At 36.0% G+C, this 15,718-nt stretch overlaps 1 protein-coding gene across 3 annotated transcripts; it reads right to left on the bottom strand.

Moving 5' to 3' along the window:
• Positions 1–1,303: 1,303 nt before the first annotated feature.
• Positions 1,304–15,377, bottom strand: ZNF330 (zinc finger protein 330). 3 transcript variants are annotated; one of them, XM_009448327.4, is made up of 10 exons: positions 15,240–15,377; positions 13,315–13,440; positions 11,298–11,317; positions 11,127–11,197; positions 8,952–9,031; positions 6,106–6,232; positions 5,533–5,637; positions 4,313–4,359; positions 3,152–3,269; positions 1,304–2,076 (listed from the first exon to the last, which is right to left on the bottom strand). In XM_009448327.4, exons 2-10 carry the CDS (start codon positions 13,432–13,434, stop codon positions 1,802–1,804), a joined length of 963 nt encoding a protein of 320 aa, XP_009446602.2. In that variant the 5' UTR covers positions 13,435–13,440; positions 15,240–15,377; the 3' UTR covers positions 1,304–1,801. The 3 variants fall into 3 exon arrangements, with proteins under 3 accessions (XP_009446602.2, XP_016807741.1, XP_016807740.1); XM_016952252.4 differs by lacking the exon at positions 15,240–15,377 and adding an exon at positions 15,141–15,228; XM_016952251.4 differs by lacking the exon at positions 15,240–15,377 and adding an exon at positions 14,692–14,910.
• Positions 15,378–15,718: the final 341 nt, after the last annotated feature.

Below are 15,718 nucleotides of genomic sequence, written 5' to 3'. Positions count from 1 at the left end.
CTGGTAATGAGTTCACACCATCTCACAGGATCCTGGCCGGGTTATTAAAACCCTCTAATTTAACTCTTAGCAATCCAAAGATCCAGTGTCAGGGCTGCCATCAAACTCCTAATTTTATGTTTTGACCCTCTTAAGCACTGATTCCAATCTCAAGCATATTCCTCCAACTCTTCCTAATTCTTGCAGTTCTTTTGGGGCATAGTCTTGTTTCCTCCCACTTCAGTTCCAGCACCTCAACTGAGTTTTGCTTAACTTTATCGTCACTTAACCCTAATTTTAGGCCTGGAGACACTAACTATAATGGCCTAGAGATAGGGCAAGTCTTGAAGAGAGCATGTTTCCTGAGGAAAAAAGCCTCTGCGTTGTCATCCAGCCTGAGAATGAAGTGGGGAGTGCTTGCCCTTAACATGGAGGGGCGGGCTATGACTGCAAACTCAGAAATGCAGGAGTCTGGGGAGTAAAAATCTCCAGCACCATCGATTCAGATGTCTCCATCTAATTTGTCAGGGCCACAGGTTTTCCCAAGCAGTTTGCTGATGCTGGCATAATAGACTTGCCTTGGCTGGCAACTGTCTTTAAAGTTTATCCTTTGAAACTATTAAGTCTTGGGCTTGCTCCTCAGTTTTTTCAAGCTGTCCTACTGCAAAAGGTGAAAAGCTTTTTCACATGCCACCAGAGGCCCTCTAACTGACACCTGGCTTTCCATTGCCTGTTATTGTTCTTGGCTGTTAAGTATGCTTCTATAGAACAAAAATGGCTTAACAATGGCCATCCAACCCTGTTATCCTCATAGCTACAATTTTCTCCATACATCTAAAATGTCAGGCAATCAGATATTGTCTCTCCTTCTACAACTACCCAATCCCTATTAAATGCCAGTGTTAAGTTGTAACAACTGGGTCTTGTGACAGGACTGTCCTCCACCTATCAATGATGGGGTCTGGGCTGCTTATCTTTAAGTGTATACCACACAGTCTCTATTACCTGTTTCCATATATGTGAAAACTGAAGCAGTTTGTAAAAAAATTAGAATGCTTTCCAAAACAAACTGAAAATACAGAACAAAAAATTAAATATAATGTCAAAAGTATTTAAGTGAAATAATAGATTTATTCAACGGAAATAAAATGTCCTGGGTAAAGCTTCTGTAATAATACTATTTCTGATACTGTATCTCTGAAAAATGGCTAACTAGTCACCTTATCAATACATTTAAGGCATCAATAATAGGTACCACTCAGGACATACATTGTGAAGAAAGAGAAGAATAAGTCAAATACTAAAACATACTTATCATGACAACTCAAGGTGACATGAATATTTAATGAAAATTTAGAATATAACAACATATGACTCTCATTCTGTGGACATAAAAGGAAAAATACAGTAATTCATTTTACTCATTACATTTTACAAAATCAGACAAATGAATGAAGCAGTATTTTTTAATAAAAACAGTAATTTAATTTCAAACAAATATATTACCATCCTATTCCTTTATCTTGTATATATGTATCTAATTGGCAAAACATACTTTACTGAAATCAGTAACAATCCAATCCATGATACTTCAATTGCTTCGATCAATAAACATCTTAAATTTGAAACTCATTTTTCTTATGCCATAAGCCTGATTATCAGTTCTATAAAAACGCTACACCCTATTGCTTGGCCCATTAAGTGTAACTAGTCTTCTGCACAAGGCTAAGTGGCTAAGGTACTTTTGAACAACCACATACAATTCATCAAGCACACACACTCACTCCTGCTCCTCTCACACACGGCCACCAGAGCAGCTCCCCTAGTTCTCTTGTTCCTCATAGTGAGCATAGCCACTAGCATAGGTCCTTCCTAAATTCAAATTAGTAAACAAATCTGATGACTCAGTGTCTGAATCCTTTCTGCCTTCATCTTCTTCCTCTTCATCATCCTCTGCTTCATACTCATCCTCCTCCTCATCGTGGTAGCTGGTATCACCATACTTATCAGATGAAAGGTTCTTCCAATAAGCATCATACCCAGAAGCTCCATCTCCCTCTTCACCTCCAGTCTGCCTGCCAAATTTCAGGGAGCGTGCTATAGAAGACAGACAAGTACAAGGCATTTTGTTAGTTCCAGTTCTCTACATTCTCATCTTCCTCTATAAAATTTCATGGATTTCATTGGCTGCTTCAATCCCAAATGAAAAAATAGGTCACATTTTCCTAATTTTTTCACCTGAGTCTATATACAACACCATAAAAAATAAAAATTACAGTGTCATTTCATTAAATCTAGAAAACAAATTAGACCAACAGACCACTCCAAAGGTATTAAGGCATGTTTAAAACGAAAATACCTTCCGTTTGGCCACTGACAGTTTATTTTCAAATCACATAAATCACAGAATACAGCTGATTTCGTATCAGTACATTTTTCTTAAGACAGCTATTTTACAACGCAGATGCCCTTAAAAACAAAGCCTGTCATTTCTTCTGCCTTAGTAGTGACACAAAGTTCAGTGCAGAAGATCAGCAAAATCATCAGTCTCACCTCACCATGCAACTACATCTGTGATTAAACAAAGCAGTCAGTCACTTAGAATTATGGTTCCATTCTGATATGTTTGGTTAAGAGTCAAACTTCTCTTTAACAAAATTGGGAGCTGCATTACTATAAGCATGCTTATTCCTTCACAAAAAAAGTTACATAAAAACCATAAAATAATTTCCTATAGTAGTGCTATATTACATAAATAAACATAGGTGCTCAAATACCACACACCTAAGATAGCTTCAGAGTGAATTTGACTTCTAGGTACTTAAGATTACCACCACTTTAATATTAAGGAATTATAGCTACTCAACTATTTAACAAGGAAGCCTCAACAAAAATAAAAAAAAAATCACTCTTTATCTTAAATTTCAGTATTTGCTGTCATTAACTAAGGCAAATACAAATATCAAAATGAATATTGGTATATTCAAGTAAAACTGAAAAACTTTACCCACATATTTTCCTAAGCTGTAAAATTCCACTTGCTTAAAAGAACACATTCATCTTTTCAAATAAGAAGAGGCAATAAGAAAAATAGACCAAAAAAAAAAAAAAAGATAAACTTTGTCTAAGTATGAAAGCAAAAATCACTTCCTTAGTATCTTAAGGGCCTTACTTGACATGCTAAGGTCCTTAGTCTCCTGAGTTTCATGCCCACATTTAGGACAAGGAGGCTGTTTTCCTTTTTCTTGCTTAAACACTTTGCTCCTTGTATGATCATCACAGAAACAAGCCTGTATAGGAGAAGCAAAATAAAGTAAATAAATAAAAGTGTAAAAATATACAAAAAGACAGTATTCAGTGTTTTAAAGATATAGCTTTCTTAAGGCAGTGAGATTAACAATTTTGTTGGGAGCAGTCACACTTCTCATTTCATTTTCTTAACAGAAATGGTTTTTGTCAGGACCCTTCTGAACAATGATCTAACAAAAGGCAGACTAACTATATTGAGTATGACATGTAAGTACATTTAGCTGTTCACAAATATTTCAGTACTCATAAGGTCCCTGATGAAATGAAATAATGGTGAACAGCCTATTTACTCTCACACAGTGTATGGTCTAACTAGGGATGGAGACAGTGAAAAGGCAATTACAAGACACTAAGCACTGAACGGGAAGTGCAGAGGGAAGGGCACTAAAGCAGACATGGGATTTGGGAAAGGCATCTTAGAGACACGAAGTCTTAATCGCCATATGAAGAATGGGAGCGCAATAGGGTAAGCCAAGATGGAAAAGTATTCCAGACAAAGAAAACACAGATAATGCCTGAACGCCATTTGGTAAAACCAGAACAGAGTTGGAAGATAAATAAGACATAGGGTTAGGAATATAAGAACTAGAGAAACGCTTCTGAGAGGAAGGGCATCGGCTGCATCTGTTTAGTAATCTTTGACGAACGAATGCTAGAGACTAGGCCTAAGGACACAGAAAAATTTGGAAATCTTTACCCAAACTCTTCTAAGCAGGTATATTTTGACATTAATTAAAATAGACTCTCATCATCTTGGTCAGAATGTTCTCCACTAAAAACACAGAGCCAGGATTCCAGAGAAATGTGCACTAGCCACAACTCTACTACAAGGTGACTGGATGACCATTGGAAAGTCATGTAAGCTTTCTCAACTTCAATTCCACAGTCTCAAAAATAAAAGAATTAGACTACATAATTTTAAGGTCCCTTATAAATTAATTATAGCTGCATATAATCCAAGGACTGGTGGAGGGGTATAGAGATTAAAAACAAAATCTAAAAAGAAAAAAATGCATTGGTATACCTTACAACGGAGACATGAGTGCTGACCAAGCCGATTGCATGAAACACCTGTGGGAAATGGATTAATTTTAAAATCCCGTTATTGGTTCTTAGAATTTTCTTTTGTCTTTTATCAAATCACTAAAAGCTTGCAATGGAAATATAGCCTTATAGACAGCTGCCTGTCTTTTGGGTTCAAATGCTATAAAACACACAAAGCTCCCATGCTGCAAATAAAATAATTAAATTTAGTATTATACATTCTGCAAAAGGCGACGAAAGGCTCAAAAATGCTATATACTTCGAGATGCTCTTTGAATCTTTGAGAATTTTATATATAAATATTGCAAGAATTATATACACATGCATACACATTGTGTGTCTATGTGTGTGTAGTATGTATGTCGTATGTATATCACAGAGATGACTTATCTACTTTAAATTTATAAATAAGTATAATAATTAGGATTTCATACCAGAACAAGAACCAAATTAAAGGAAGAGAATACCTGGGGAATTTCAGTCTTTTTCCTATAATAGTAACTACTATTTAAAAAGGGCTTTTTAAATGCCAAGTACCACATACTATTGTTTTATATGGTGTCTCATTTCAGTGAACCTTCCAAGAAAGAAACTATGTGTAAAGATGATACTATTACCCAGTCAGCAATGCTGGCTCTCAACTGGAAAATACGTGAGAATTTTGTGTATAGGTTAAATACAGGTGCCTGGCACCCACCACGGACTTAAAAGATAGAATCTCCAGGGATGAGGCCTGGACATCTACATTATTTTTAAAACCTCCACAGGTATTTTTGATATACGGTCCTGTCTAAGAATCACTAGAACCAACTAGCAGAAACAAACAGGGTGGTATCTCTTACGGGAGGGCATTTGGAAATGGGAAGGAAGAAGGGTGAGGTTTGGTTTTTTATAATAATTTGAAGGTAAAAATGACATGTGGTACTCTGAACCACGAAAGGTGTAAGTCCTGCAATGCCTAATCAAATCAAGCCTACAAAATGAAGAACTGGCCCAACCAATATGCCACTGGCATCCCTGCTGAAAAATTTACAACTATATTCTGACTGTTTTGTTTTCTAGAAACAGAAAATAGAGACTGAGTTAAATTACAGTCCATGAGAAGCAGTATAAAAAAACTTGATTCCTTTTTCATTAAGATTAATAATTATACTATTCAGAATCTTGGGTATAAAGAACATCTAATATTTAAAAACTTACATTTAAATGTTTCTGCCTCTAAAACCTGGCAGCTGGCTTGATGCTCAAATTGATCATCTTCACAGAGAAAGTTATGGCAAAAAGAACAACTGAATATTCTGCCTCCTATTGGATTAAAAAAACACAAATGTAATTAAGATCAACTTTAATTTAAAAAAACTCGTATCTATAATACTGCTTAGAAGAGATGGTAAGTTACTTTGGAGATACACCAAAATTGTTCAGCCATTTTTATTCTGATAAAAGCTAAAATGAAAACTGTTGAAGTCCTTGAAACTGAACTGAAACTGAGAAAAGGGGGCTCTTACTCTCCACTAGCTACCCATATAACACTCACAATGCTCAAAGAGGCTACCTGCTCCACCACAACTTCCCTCCATGTTTAGGTAAACAATACTAGCATTGACAATAACTGACAGTATAGATCCCTTCTGTAACTACACTGATAATCAAAACAGTACCAGTAGTTAGGATTGACAGTATCCTGAAAAAAATCTCGAAAACAGCATTCAAAATGTTTCAAAGTCAACCTTCACCTATAACAAAGCTCATTACTTATGTCTAATGACTCACCATGGTCCCACACGCCTCGTTCACATTCAACACACTCAGCATCGGTAAGAGGGCAGGCACAGGCATGTGTACTGAGACATTTCCTACCATGGCAAACCCAAGCTTCACAGAAGTCACATATTGCACCCTGTAACCAAGGAACAAGAATACATAATCATTATCACCTGACCACCTGCAACCATTGTTTAACCATGGCAACCATCAAAATTGTATACATTTAGCAATTTATCAACCCTCAATGATAGTAGGCAGCTTCATTTAAACATTTTACTACTCACTCTAAGGCAAAAATAAAAAGGGTTCTCTGAAAAACAACAGCTATCCACAATATACAAAACTCAGTTACATATCAAAAGAAAAAAAGGTAAACTGTACACTTATCCTAATATTATTTAATTAAGCCAAAGAGATGGAAGTATTTTCCTCAAAATGAATTTAATTCAAATGAAGTTTGAAGGAACCAACAGCTTAAGCTTTCTTGTCTATAATAATTCCTGTAACTACATTGAATTTTTAAATACTACCATTTCTGATTTTTAAAATACCTTATCTATATAATATATTTGCATAGCTTTTCTAGAATTACTGAGAAATACGAAACTTCTGCCAGCTTCTTTTTTTCTCTTATGACAACTTATGTTTTAATAATAATTACACTTCTTTGTGGAAAAAATTTAAAGTAAAATATATGGAACTAAAATACAGGGTAAGATTCTCCAATTCTATATCAAGAAAAGACAATAACAATATGTTTCAATAAAACATTGACACCTACCGAATATTAAAAGCTAGAAAGAATCTTAAGAGAGTAGGATCAGATAATCTTTCCTTTATAAAGGAAAAGCATGGGGCCCAAGACTAAATCCAAGTCCCCGAGTTGGATTACAGGTGAGGTGAGATTTAAAGCCAGGATTTCAGAATCTCAATTCAGTATTCTATTATTCAAGGCTCTGAAACAAATGTAGTAAACAACAAATAGGAAGAATGTTTTTTGACTTGCAAAAATGGGTTATCAGTATAGCTAGCAAATCATCAACTATATCTCTTGGATCAGCCAGGGTTCTTGCAAAAAAGAGATGGTACTCTCAAACTAGGTAATCTAGAAGAGTTTTAAAGAGATAATTTGTAGAGGACAGGGAAGTTCTTAGGACAAACAGGAGAGGACTACCTGGCCATATAGGGAGAACTGTGGTCCTTAGAGAAAGGATAAAACCAAACCAGGATAACCTGGTAGGGAGTGAGATGAAGGAATAAACACCCAGATCTTATTCTCCTGATGTTCTCAGGGGGAATCTGGGGAGGCAAATAGAAGATATCCAGAAAATCACTTTTCTAGAATTTACAACTAATGATATATGACTCTATTTAAATGTTTTCTTTATGTAAGAAGAAATTATTCACATTCAAAAAACACAGTGATTTTAAAAAATGAATTTGGCTGAACTTAAGCTACCAAGGAAGACTGAAAGTGTTTTTGAATAAAGATAACTTGACAATCCTATACTTAAAGAGCAATTCACAAGATGATAATTCTCACTCCTTGCTTCTATAATATATGCACATATGAAATATATCATAGGTCTCCCTCATAATAGAAGTTTACATGTTCTTGGAAATTTACCATAAATAAAATATTCCATTTGACATAAATATAGTATCATTTTCCTCATGGATTAAAATTTGAACAAAATTTTATTTGAACATAAAATCATACTACAATACAGTAAAACTGGTTAACTCATATTTAAAAGGAAAACATGTTTCAGGAAAAAGAGCAAAATACATCACATAATCCAATTGGTTTTATTATTCAAAAAGCTGAATTTACTTTAAAAAATCCTATATGTAATCAGAGGTATGTTAAATATACACACTTTTTTGAAATGTAAAGCTTTAAAGAACACTATTATCCTAGGTTCATTTGGAACTAAGTTGCTTATTTAACCAAAGGCTTAAACGTTGGTTAAGCAGGGCTTTCGGTACACTAAATACTGTTTTGTGAAGTCTGGTTAAGAGATATTAGAAAGGTACCACTGAGTATATACCCAAAGGATTATAAATCATGCTGCTATAAAGACACATGCACACGTATGTTTATTGTGGCAATATTCACAATAGCAAAGACTTGGAACCAACCCAAATGTCCAACAATGATAGACTGGATTAAGAAAATGTGGCACATATACACCATGGAATACTATGCAGCCATAAAAAATGATGAGTTCATGTCCTTTGTAGGGACACGGATGAAGCTGGAATCCATCATTCTTAGCAAACTATCGCAAGGACAAAAAACCAAACACCGCATGTTCTCACTCATAGGTGGGAATTGAACAATGAGAACACATGGACACAGGAAGGGGAACATCACACACCACAAACCGGGGACTGTTGTGGGGTGGGGGGAGGGGGGAGGGATAGCATTAGGAGATATACCTAATGCTAAATGACGAGTTAATGGGTGCAGCACACCAACATGGCACATGTATACATATGTAACAAACCTGCACGTTGTGCACATGTACCCTAAAACTTAAAGTATAGCAATAATAATAATAATAATAAAATTTAAAAAAGGTACCACTGAGAAATGAAATTCTGTTTAGATCAGCATGAAAAGTTTCCATGCCTTGTATGTTTCCTAATAAGAAAGAAAGAAGCAGCTAGAAACAAGTGGGTACTAAGGGAAAATCATACAAAAAGAATGCCACTGATAATCCAGATAACTACAGATTGATTGAAACAAGGGACAAAGCAATGATATTTAGAAAAAAATAATCACTGATCAGAATGACATTTTCTTATCCTTGAAAACGTACTAGTCTAAGAGATAATAAGAAGCTTACCACCATTGCAAGGCCAGTACTGTATACACCAGCATGCTTTATGACACAGTCTGAAGACTTCATCATGCACTTTGTTTTCCCTAATGAAGAAAAACATTTGCACTGTTAGTCTCGCAAAGGAATACATACCAGTACTCACGAATTCCTCCTTTTATCCAGCCCAAGTTCCTGAGGAAATAATTTAAAAACTAATGAAATTGAATCAGTATTTACTGCTTACATAACTAAAAAGAGAAAATGGATATAACTGAGACTTCATTACTCGAATCAGACTTTTCAGATTACACATTTACTAATAAATCTGTAAAATGAACTATACAATAATATATATGCTAATTTGCTTGTACTAAATCAGAAATTGCAGGTTATGCTTTGTAATCTAATGATCATTTTAACAGTTTAAAAACTTATCAATCTTCAGATTATTCAAAACAATTTTTAAAGGAATGCTTTTTATAATAAATTTTACATTTTATAATTCACAATAAAAACTGTGGTTTGAAGTTATTTCTTTCCACAGAATAATACCTCAAACCAAACCAAATAATGATTATGTAACTTATCGAGTTAATGTAATTTTATCCAAACATAAAAATTTACAACAAAGCCCCCAGTTAAACATTTTCCCAACAAAATTTTGAAATAGTGCCCAAATAAGCACAATAAACAATACGGTGATACAGCTACAAATCACCACACAGCCACTAAACCTCTGATCTAGAAGCAAATTAAATTACCGACTCAAAACACTATCAGGAAATTTGCTTATCAGATATTATGTGAGAGTTAATGATGACATTAATCATCCATCTGAGACTCCACAAAATGGAACACAAAAGAAACAATTTTCCATTATCTTGATTTCCTAAGGAACAAAGTTAGTAGGACATGGGAAGAGAAACTGGAAATGAGAGGCAGCAGCTACCCAACTGTTCCATGTCCAACACTAAGAATCAGTAAATGAGAAATGTATCCATCTAACAACACTACAAAATTTAAGCCCAGAGACATTGAAAATATGGGTAAGTCCTAGCAAGAACTTACCTATTAATCTTCCACAAACTCTATTTCCTCACTCTACATTCATTACTTTTTGCAACACAAGGCTATAAAAACTACCATATGAGTGTTCCATATAGGCCAGTTTTCTCTTTTTCATTAATTGTGGAATTGAAAAGATCTTCTTTGAAAGCTAGAACTACATTAGAAATATTCAGGGATATAGCCCTAAACACTACTAACTTTCTGGAATATTATTACATATAAACACACTTAAATGAGCATACCCCAAATTGTTCTACCTGAAATTATTATTATTATCTCATAAATAAAAGCGATATTTGTTCATCGAAAGTTGGGGGGTATGTAAATCTAGAGTAATAAAGTTAATTGGGTTTCTTTGTTGCAAGTCTTCAGAACTTCTAACATATAAATATATAATAGAAATCTCCCAGATGAGAATGAAAGGAGGATGCATGCAGTATTTCTCAAATGTATATCCATATATATTTTTCAAGAAATATCCATTAATATTTCAGGAAGTCTGTGGAAGACTATTTGGGAAACACCCATCTTGCTAACATTTAGTTTTATTTTGTATAATCATTTTGGGGTACAAGTCTCCACCTATACTTAAGAACCGGGCACATGACTTAAGAACTCTATTTAAATCACCTGGGAATACATGTGAGGAAACTCATGAATCATATGGTAAGCATCAAACACAAAAACTACTGATCACAAAATAAGTACCAGGTAAATGTGGAATAAAATTATTCCCAATGGTCTAACACACTGCAGGTAATATCAGCAGGAATCAAAATGTAGATAAGTAAACAAACAGATACTGACAAGACTAAGGTAGTATAACTAAAAGTTCAGGATCACCAAATGTTATGTCTGAAATCTGATCTTTCACTGTTTAAAAACACTTATTGGTAACCTGTATCTAAATTGTACCTTAATTATTTTCCAGCATTACATCAAAGAGACAAAACCAAGGCTTGATAGTTTTTTGGTAGGCAAAATAACATGTTTTGTTATTTTGTTAATGGTAAGGCATAATATTATCAACAATTGTAAGCACTGTAACCAATAGCAACAAACCCACCCAAGTTCAAAGTGTTGAACTACCAGTTGATAAAAAGCATATGTCCTTAATTATTACATACTTACCACACTGTGCACAAATTGGTAACTTCTGTACAGAATTACAAAAGTAGCAAAATGCTCTATTCTTCTGCCGCCTTGTCATGTAAAATAAAATTTTAAAATATGGTCAATGTCAGATAAAAGGTCAGAGGGACAATTTTATTAAAGGTAGATAGAAAAATAAATAAAATTTACCTCTGACACTTGTCACATTCCTGTAACATATAAAAATATCACATTAATTTTTCTGCTGACTGAAAACTGCAAATTTACTTGTATTACAAAGAATAACCTGCTTTTCACGTTAAAATTTAAGTGACACTACACCAAAGCCCCAGCTCCACCCATGTATACAAGCACCTACCCATGCTTAAATAACAAAGCTATGCAAGAGAGAGATACTCCGGGTATATGACTCCCTGAAGAAGTGGCATTATCACAAAGGAGGCTAAATACATTGGTAGTTTGTTTTTCAATTGTTTGTAAGGAATAAAATACCACAGAATGAACACAAGAACTATCCTTTTGATAGTTAAGCACATTCTAAGCCTTATGAAACGTTAAGCACATATTATTCCAAATGAAGTGGGTGACCCTTAAAATAATGCATTTATCTAATGCACCGTTCCAAAGAGAATACAAAATAATAGAGTTCACAGAAAATCCAGATTCCTAAACATGGTTTTAAAAGCTCTCCACAATCTGGCCCCTAATCACTTTCCAAACCTTCTTGGCCTATTCTTTTTAGACTCAAGTCACTAATGGTCAGCCATTCCCCAAATATGTCTTATATTCTCTCTTCTCCATGTCTTTACTTATTCTAATACTTTTCCCTGAAAAGTGCCTCCTACCTGTTGAAAGTTCTGGTGAAAATCCCACCTCCTCTGTGAAGTGTACCCCTTCCACACACAGCCAACTTTATCACCTCTTAGTCCTAATAAATACATTGTACCTTTATTGAAGCACTTCCAAAATCTAGCTGTCATTATATATATTTAGGCATGCTAGTCATTCAGAACCTCTCTTCTCTGGAAAGGACTCTTAAACACAGAAGACAGCCTCACTGTCACATCTGCGCTATGTAATCTGTCCTCACCCAACCAACCCCAATAAATGTTAGCCCTGGGACAGGCACTGGGTGAAGTCCAGCCTTTCGGAGTTCTTTCCTTCTCTGAGGCACAATATGTGATGTGAGACATGCAAGCTACCTGTAACTATGAAACCCAACAAATGGAGTAAGACAATACGAAAAAATGGAACTAATAAGGAAGAAGAAACAAAAGCAAAAGATAGAACTACAAGTTGTTCCAGGTTCCAATTTTCCCTGAGTCCCAGGTATATCCTTCCCCTTCCCAGCAATATGAGTTATTCCATTATCCATTCAATAAACTATTTTTCCCTAAGATTAATTTAAGTTAGATTTCTGTCATTTTATAAACAAACAAATCCTAATATACAACATAACTGAGCTATAAACTTCTGGAAATAGGAACCATGTAATTCATCTATGTATCGCTACCCACAGTGTCTGAAATAATACCTGGCACAGAGTAGATGCACAATAAACATTTGCTAAACTAAGCTACATTAAACAATTCATATGTTTGACAAAACAAAAGGAGAAGGAAAAAACAGGAACAGTGGGAAAAGAAAAACAAAGAAAAGCGTGGAAATAGAACTGGAATAACTCTACAGTCAATGAAAGAGGTAATGATGACCTAATTGTTTGCTTTTTTGCATATTTCAAAAAGCATATTTCAAAAGCAGCAACCATTCAAAGCAGCCCAGAAATTATCAGGACTAACCCACTTAGCACAAGCAGATAAGGTAATAGAACAGGAACCCAACAGATGTTAAGTAGGAAGTTCAGAAAAGAGAAATGAAAGAATTGCTAAGAAAATATGATGAAAACCCAATAAGACTAAGGCATTAAAGAAACTGGAAAATGAAAGTTTCTATTATCTATTCTTGTCCAATATCTACCTTTATCACCAACAGTATGTAAAGTAATATGCTAGGTTTTATAAATAATATAAAATCCAACAACAATCACTGCCACTCAGTGAAATCAACAGACGTGCCAGAGATACTAAATTCAGCAACAAAATTTATGCAAAAACACTGTCTTCACTAAAATTTTATTCAGGTGTACTTCAGATAAAATAGTATATAGTTTTTCCAACTACCAACTGATATCAAAAAAAGCTGATACCATTGAGGCATTACATGGATGTTTAGCTAAATCTATAGTGCTTCTTGATGCTCTTAGTTGTTTTTCACGTTCTCGGCGGTTCTCAGCCTTCTTCCTCGCACCAGTCTTTTTTTTAGGCATTTTCCCCTATTTTGACACAAGAGAACAGAAAAGATATAATTGACTGACTGCATTTACTATTTTAATAAACTAAGAAATAGTATAACAAAGTGTCCTTTTTCTTGTTAAATGTTAAACTCTATCCTTTCGATAGTTAAGCACATTCTAAGCCTTATGAAACGTTAAGCACATATTATTCCAAATGAAGCGGGTGATCCTTAACGCATTTATTGGCACTAACGATTCTAAAAATGTAAACGTCAAAAAAATTTACCCTAAAAGACAAACTAGTTTTCTTTTCCCACTAAGAAAAAAGTTTCTCCAATGATAAAGTATTCTGCACCTCATTAAAACAAATGAATCATGTATCATTAGCAAAAACAATCATTAATAAGAGCATTATTTAGCCAGTTTATATCACTTTTTTGAGCTATATATTCAGATGACCTGACGCTGCCAACACCTTAAGTATAACAAGTTTAATTTTTCCTATGTAATATGTAAACAAAACATCTAACAGTCAACAAATAACACTATTTATTAACTACAAAGTCAAAACATTCTGAAGATATTTAAGGTATTATTGCTCTGACTCTTTAACAAATGCTCTTCCCTCTACACGCAGTGAGCATGTAATTTTAATGGGGTTCAAATTTACGTTTAAGAGTATGTTTAATTTTCATCATTTAGTTGAAATACAAGATTTTTCTAAACTGAAGTTTTCTGAACTGAATGCTCAATTAAAAAAAAAAAAAACAGGTGGTAAGCAGTACGGTAGCAACTGAAAATTAGCCAGATTTAATAGGTGGTTACTTCGGTAACGTAACGCCCAGACCACTAAGGCACCATTCCAATATGTAAAATGACAAAATCTAGAGGGCGTGCTGCCCTGGCCAAAGAACCTCAGAAAATAATCACGAGGTGATCATGCGGATTAACTTTCTGCATCCTCAGAGATATCCTCTGAATCCTCTGATAAAGTTAAATCTCATTTTTTTTTCCTCCAGTTTGTTCTGCACGCTCAAAAGAGTGAATCTTCTTCTCAGCCTTATACGGGTTCAAGCCCTTTTCCGGTAACACTCCAACTTCTTGCATGCACTGAGTGTGTCACCAAATGAGGAAACAGGCACGGGGCACTGCGGCTTTAGGAGTCCAGCCTGGAGCTGGAGGACCCAGTGGGGCGGAGGGGCGTCCAAGGGAGAAGCGGCGGAGGTGCCAGGCGGCTCGGGGACCCGCAACGGGGACCCGCAACCGTCACCCGCCCGCGGGACACCCTACCTCGTGCGCGCTCCGGGCAAACCTCGCTCACTTTCGCCGGGAGACCGGACTCACTCAGGGGGCCGAGGGACAGGGAATGGCGTGAGGCCCACCCGCGACAGCAGTAAATCCAACTCGTGGACCAGGACTCCGGGAAAGAAGGTACTAACAGCCAGAGAGGCTGACAGCCGGTTCCGGACACTAGGAGACGGACCGGACGTCCTTTTACGACAGCAGCGCCTTACGGCTGACGTCATAGGACGGGACCCGCCCACCTCTGTTCGCTCCGCCCCTTCCCCGCCCACTCCCGCGGGGGCCAATGCCCCAATCCTAAGCAGAGGATCTGCAGAAAAGGAAGGGAATGCGAGGGAAAATAGGGAAGCAGAAGGAGGGAAAGCAGGGGAAGGTCCCCTCAGTTTTACTTCTTTAGAAAAAGGAGAAATCTAAAAGGAAGAGGAAAATGAACTCACAGACTTGGTACTGGATCAATTGACTCAAACAGCAAATTCATGCTTAATTCTGTTGGAAACCTTTCCCCACCTCTACATCTTCCGTGCCTCACATCCCACCTTTTCTTGGTTGCTGCGCAAACTGTGCCTTCAGTTGCCTGATGAACTTCCGTACCAGCCTCCCCTGTCTCTTATTTCTGTTATGCCCTCTGGATTCCATTCCTTTGTGAACAAATCATCCCACATTCTCTACCTCTAATGTGTAATCTGCCTGCTTTTAACTGAAACCTGATGATCCTCCCCCTGCATCAGAATCTCCTTCCAATCAAGCACCTCGACCTTTGCATAGCCGACCAAGCTGGGTTTCCTAATCACTTTCGGAGCTCTGCCGCACTTAGGATTCAGTACCAGGCCTATTCCTGTGCTTTTCCTGCCCTCCCCCTGCAGGAGATAAAAGCCTCTTTATTTGGACCAAAGAGGCCTTCTGGAATTTACTCTTAGATTTTGATAGCCAATTAACCATCTCAGCCTTTTGCTATTTTCAAAGAATCAATTTTACTTAGCAATAACAGTCAATGCCACTGTCATTAAGGTTACTA

Source organism: Pan troglodytes, chromosome 3 (assembly GCF_028858775.2).
Source record: "Pan troglodytes isolate AG18354 chromosome 3, NHGRI_mPanTro3-v2.0_pri, whole genome shotgun sequence".
NCBI classification, from domain to species: domain Eukaryota; kingdom Metazoa; phylum Chordata; class Mammalia; order Primates; family Hominidae; genus Pan; species Pan troglodytes.
The sequence above is the reverse complement of the archived record's forward strand: the minus strand, read 5'-3'. Positions and strand labels throughout refer to the sequence as shown.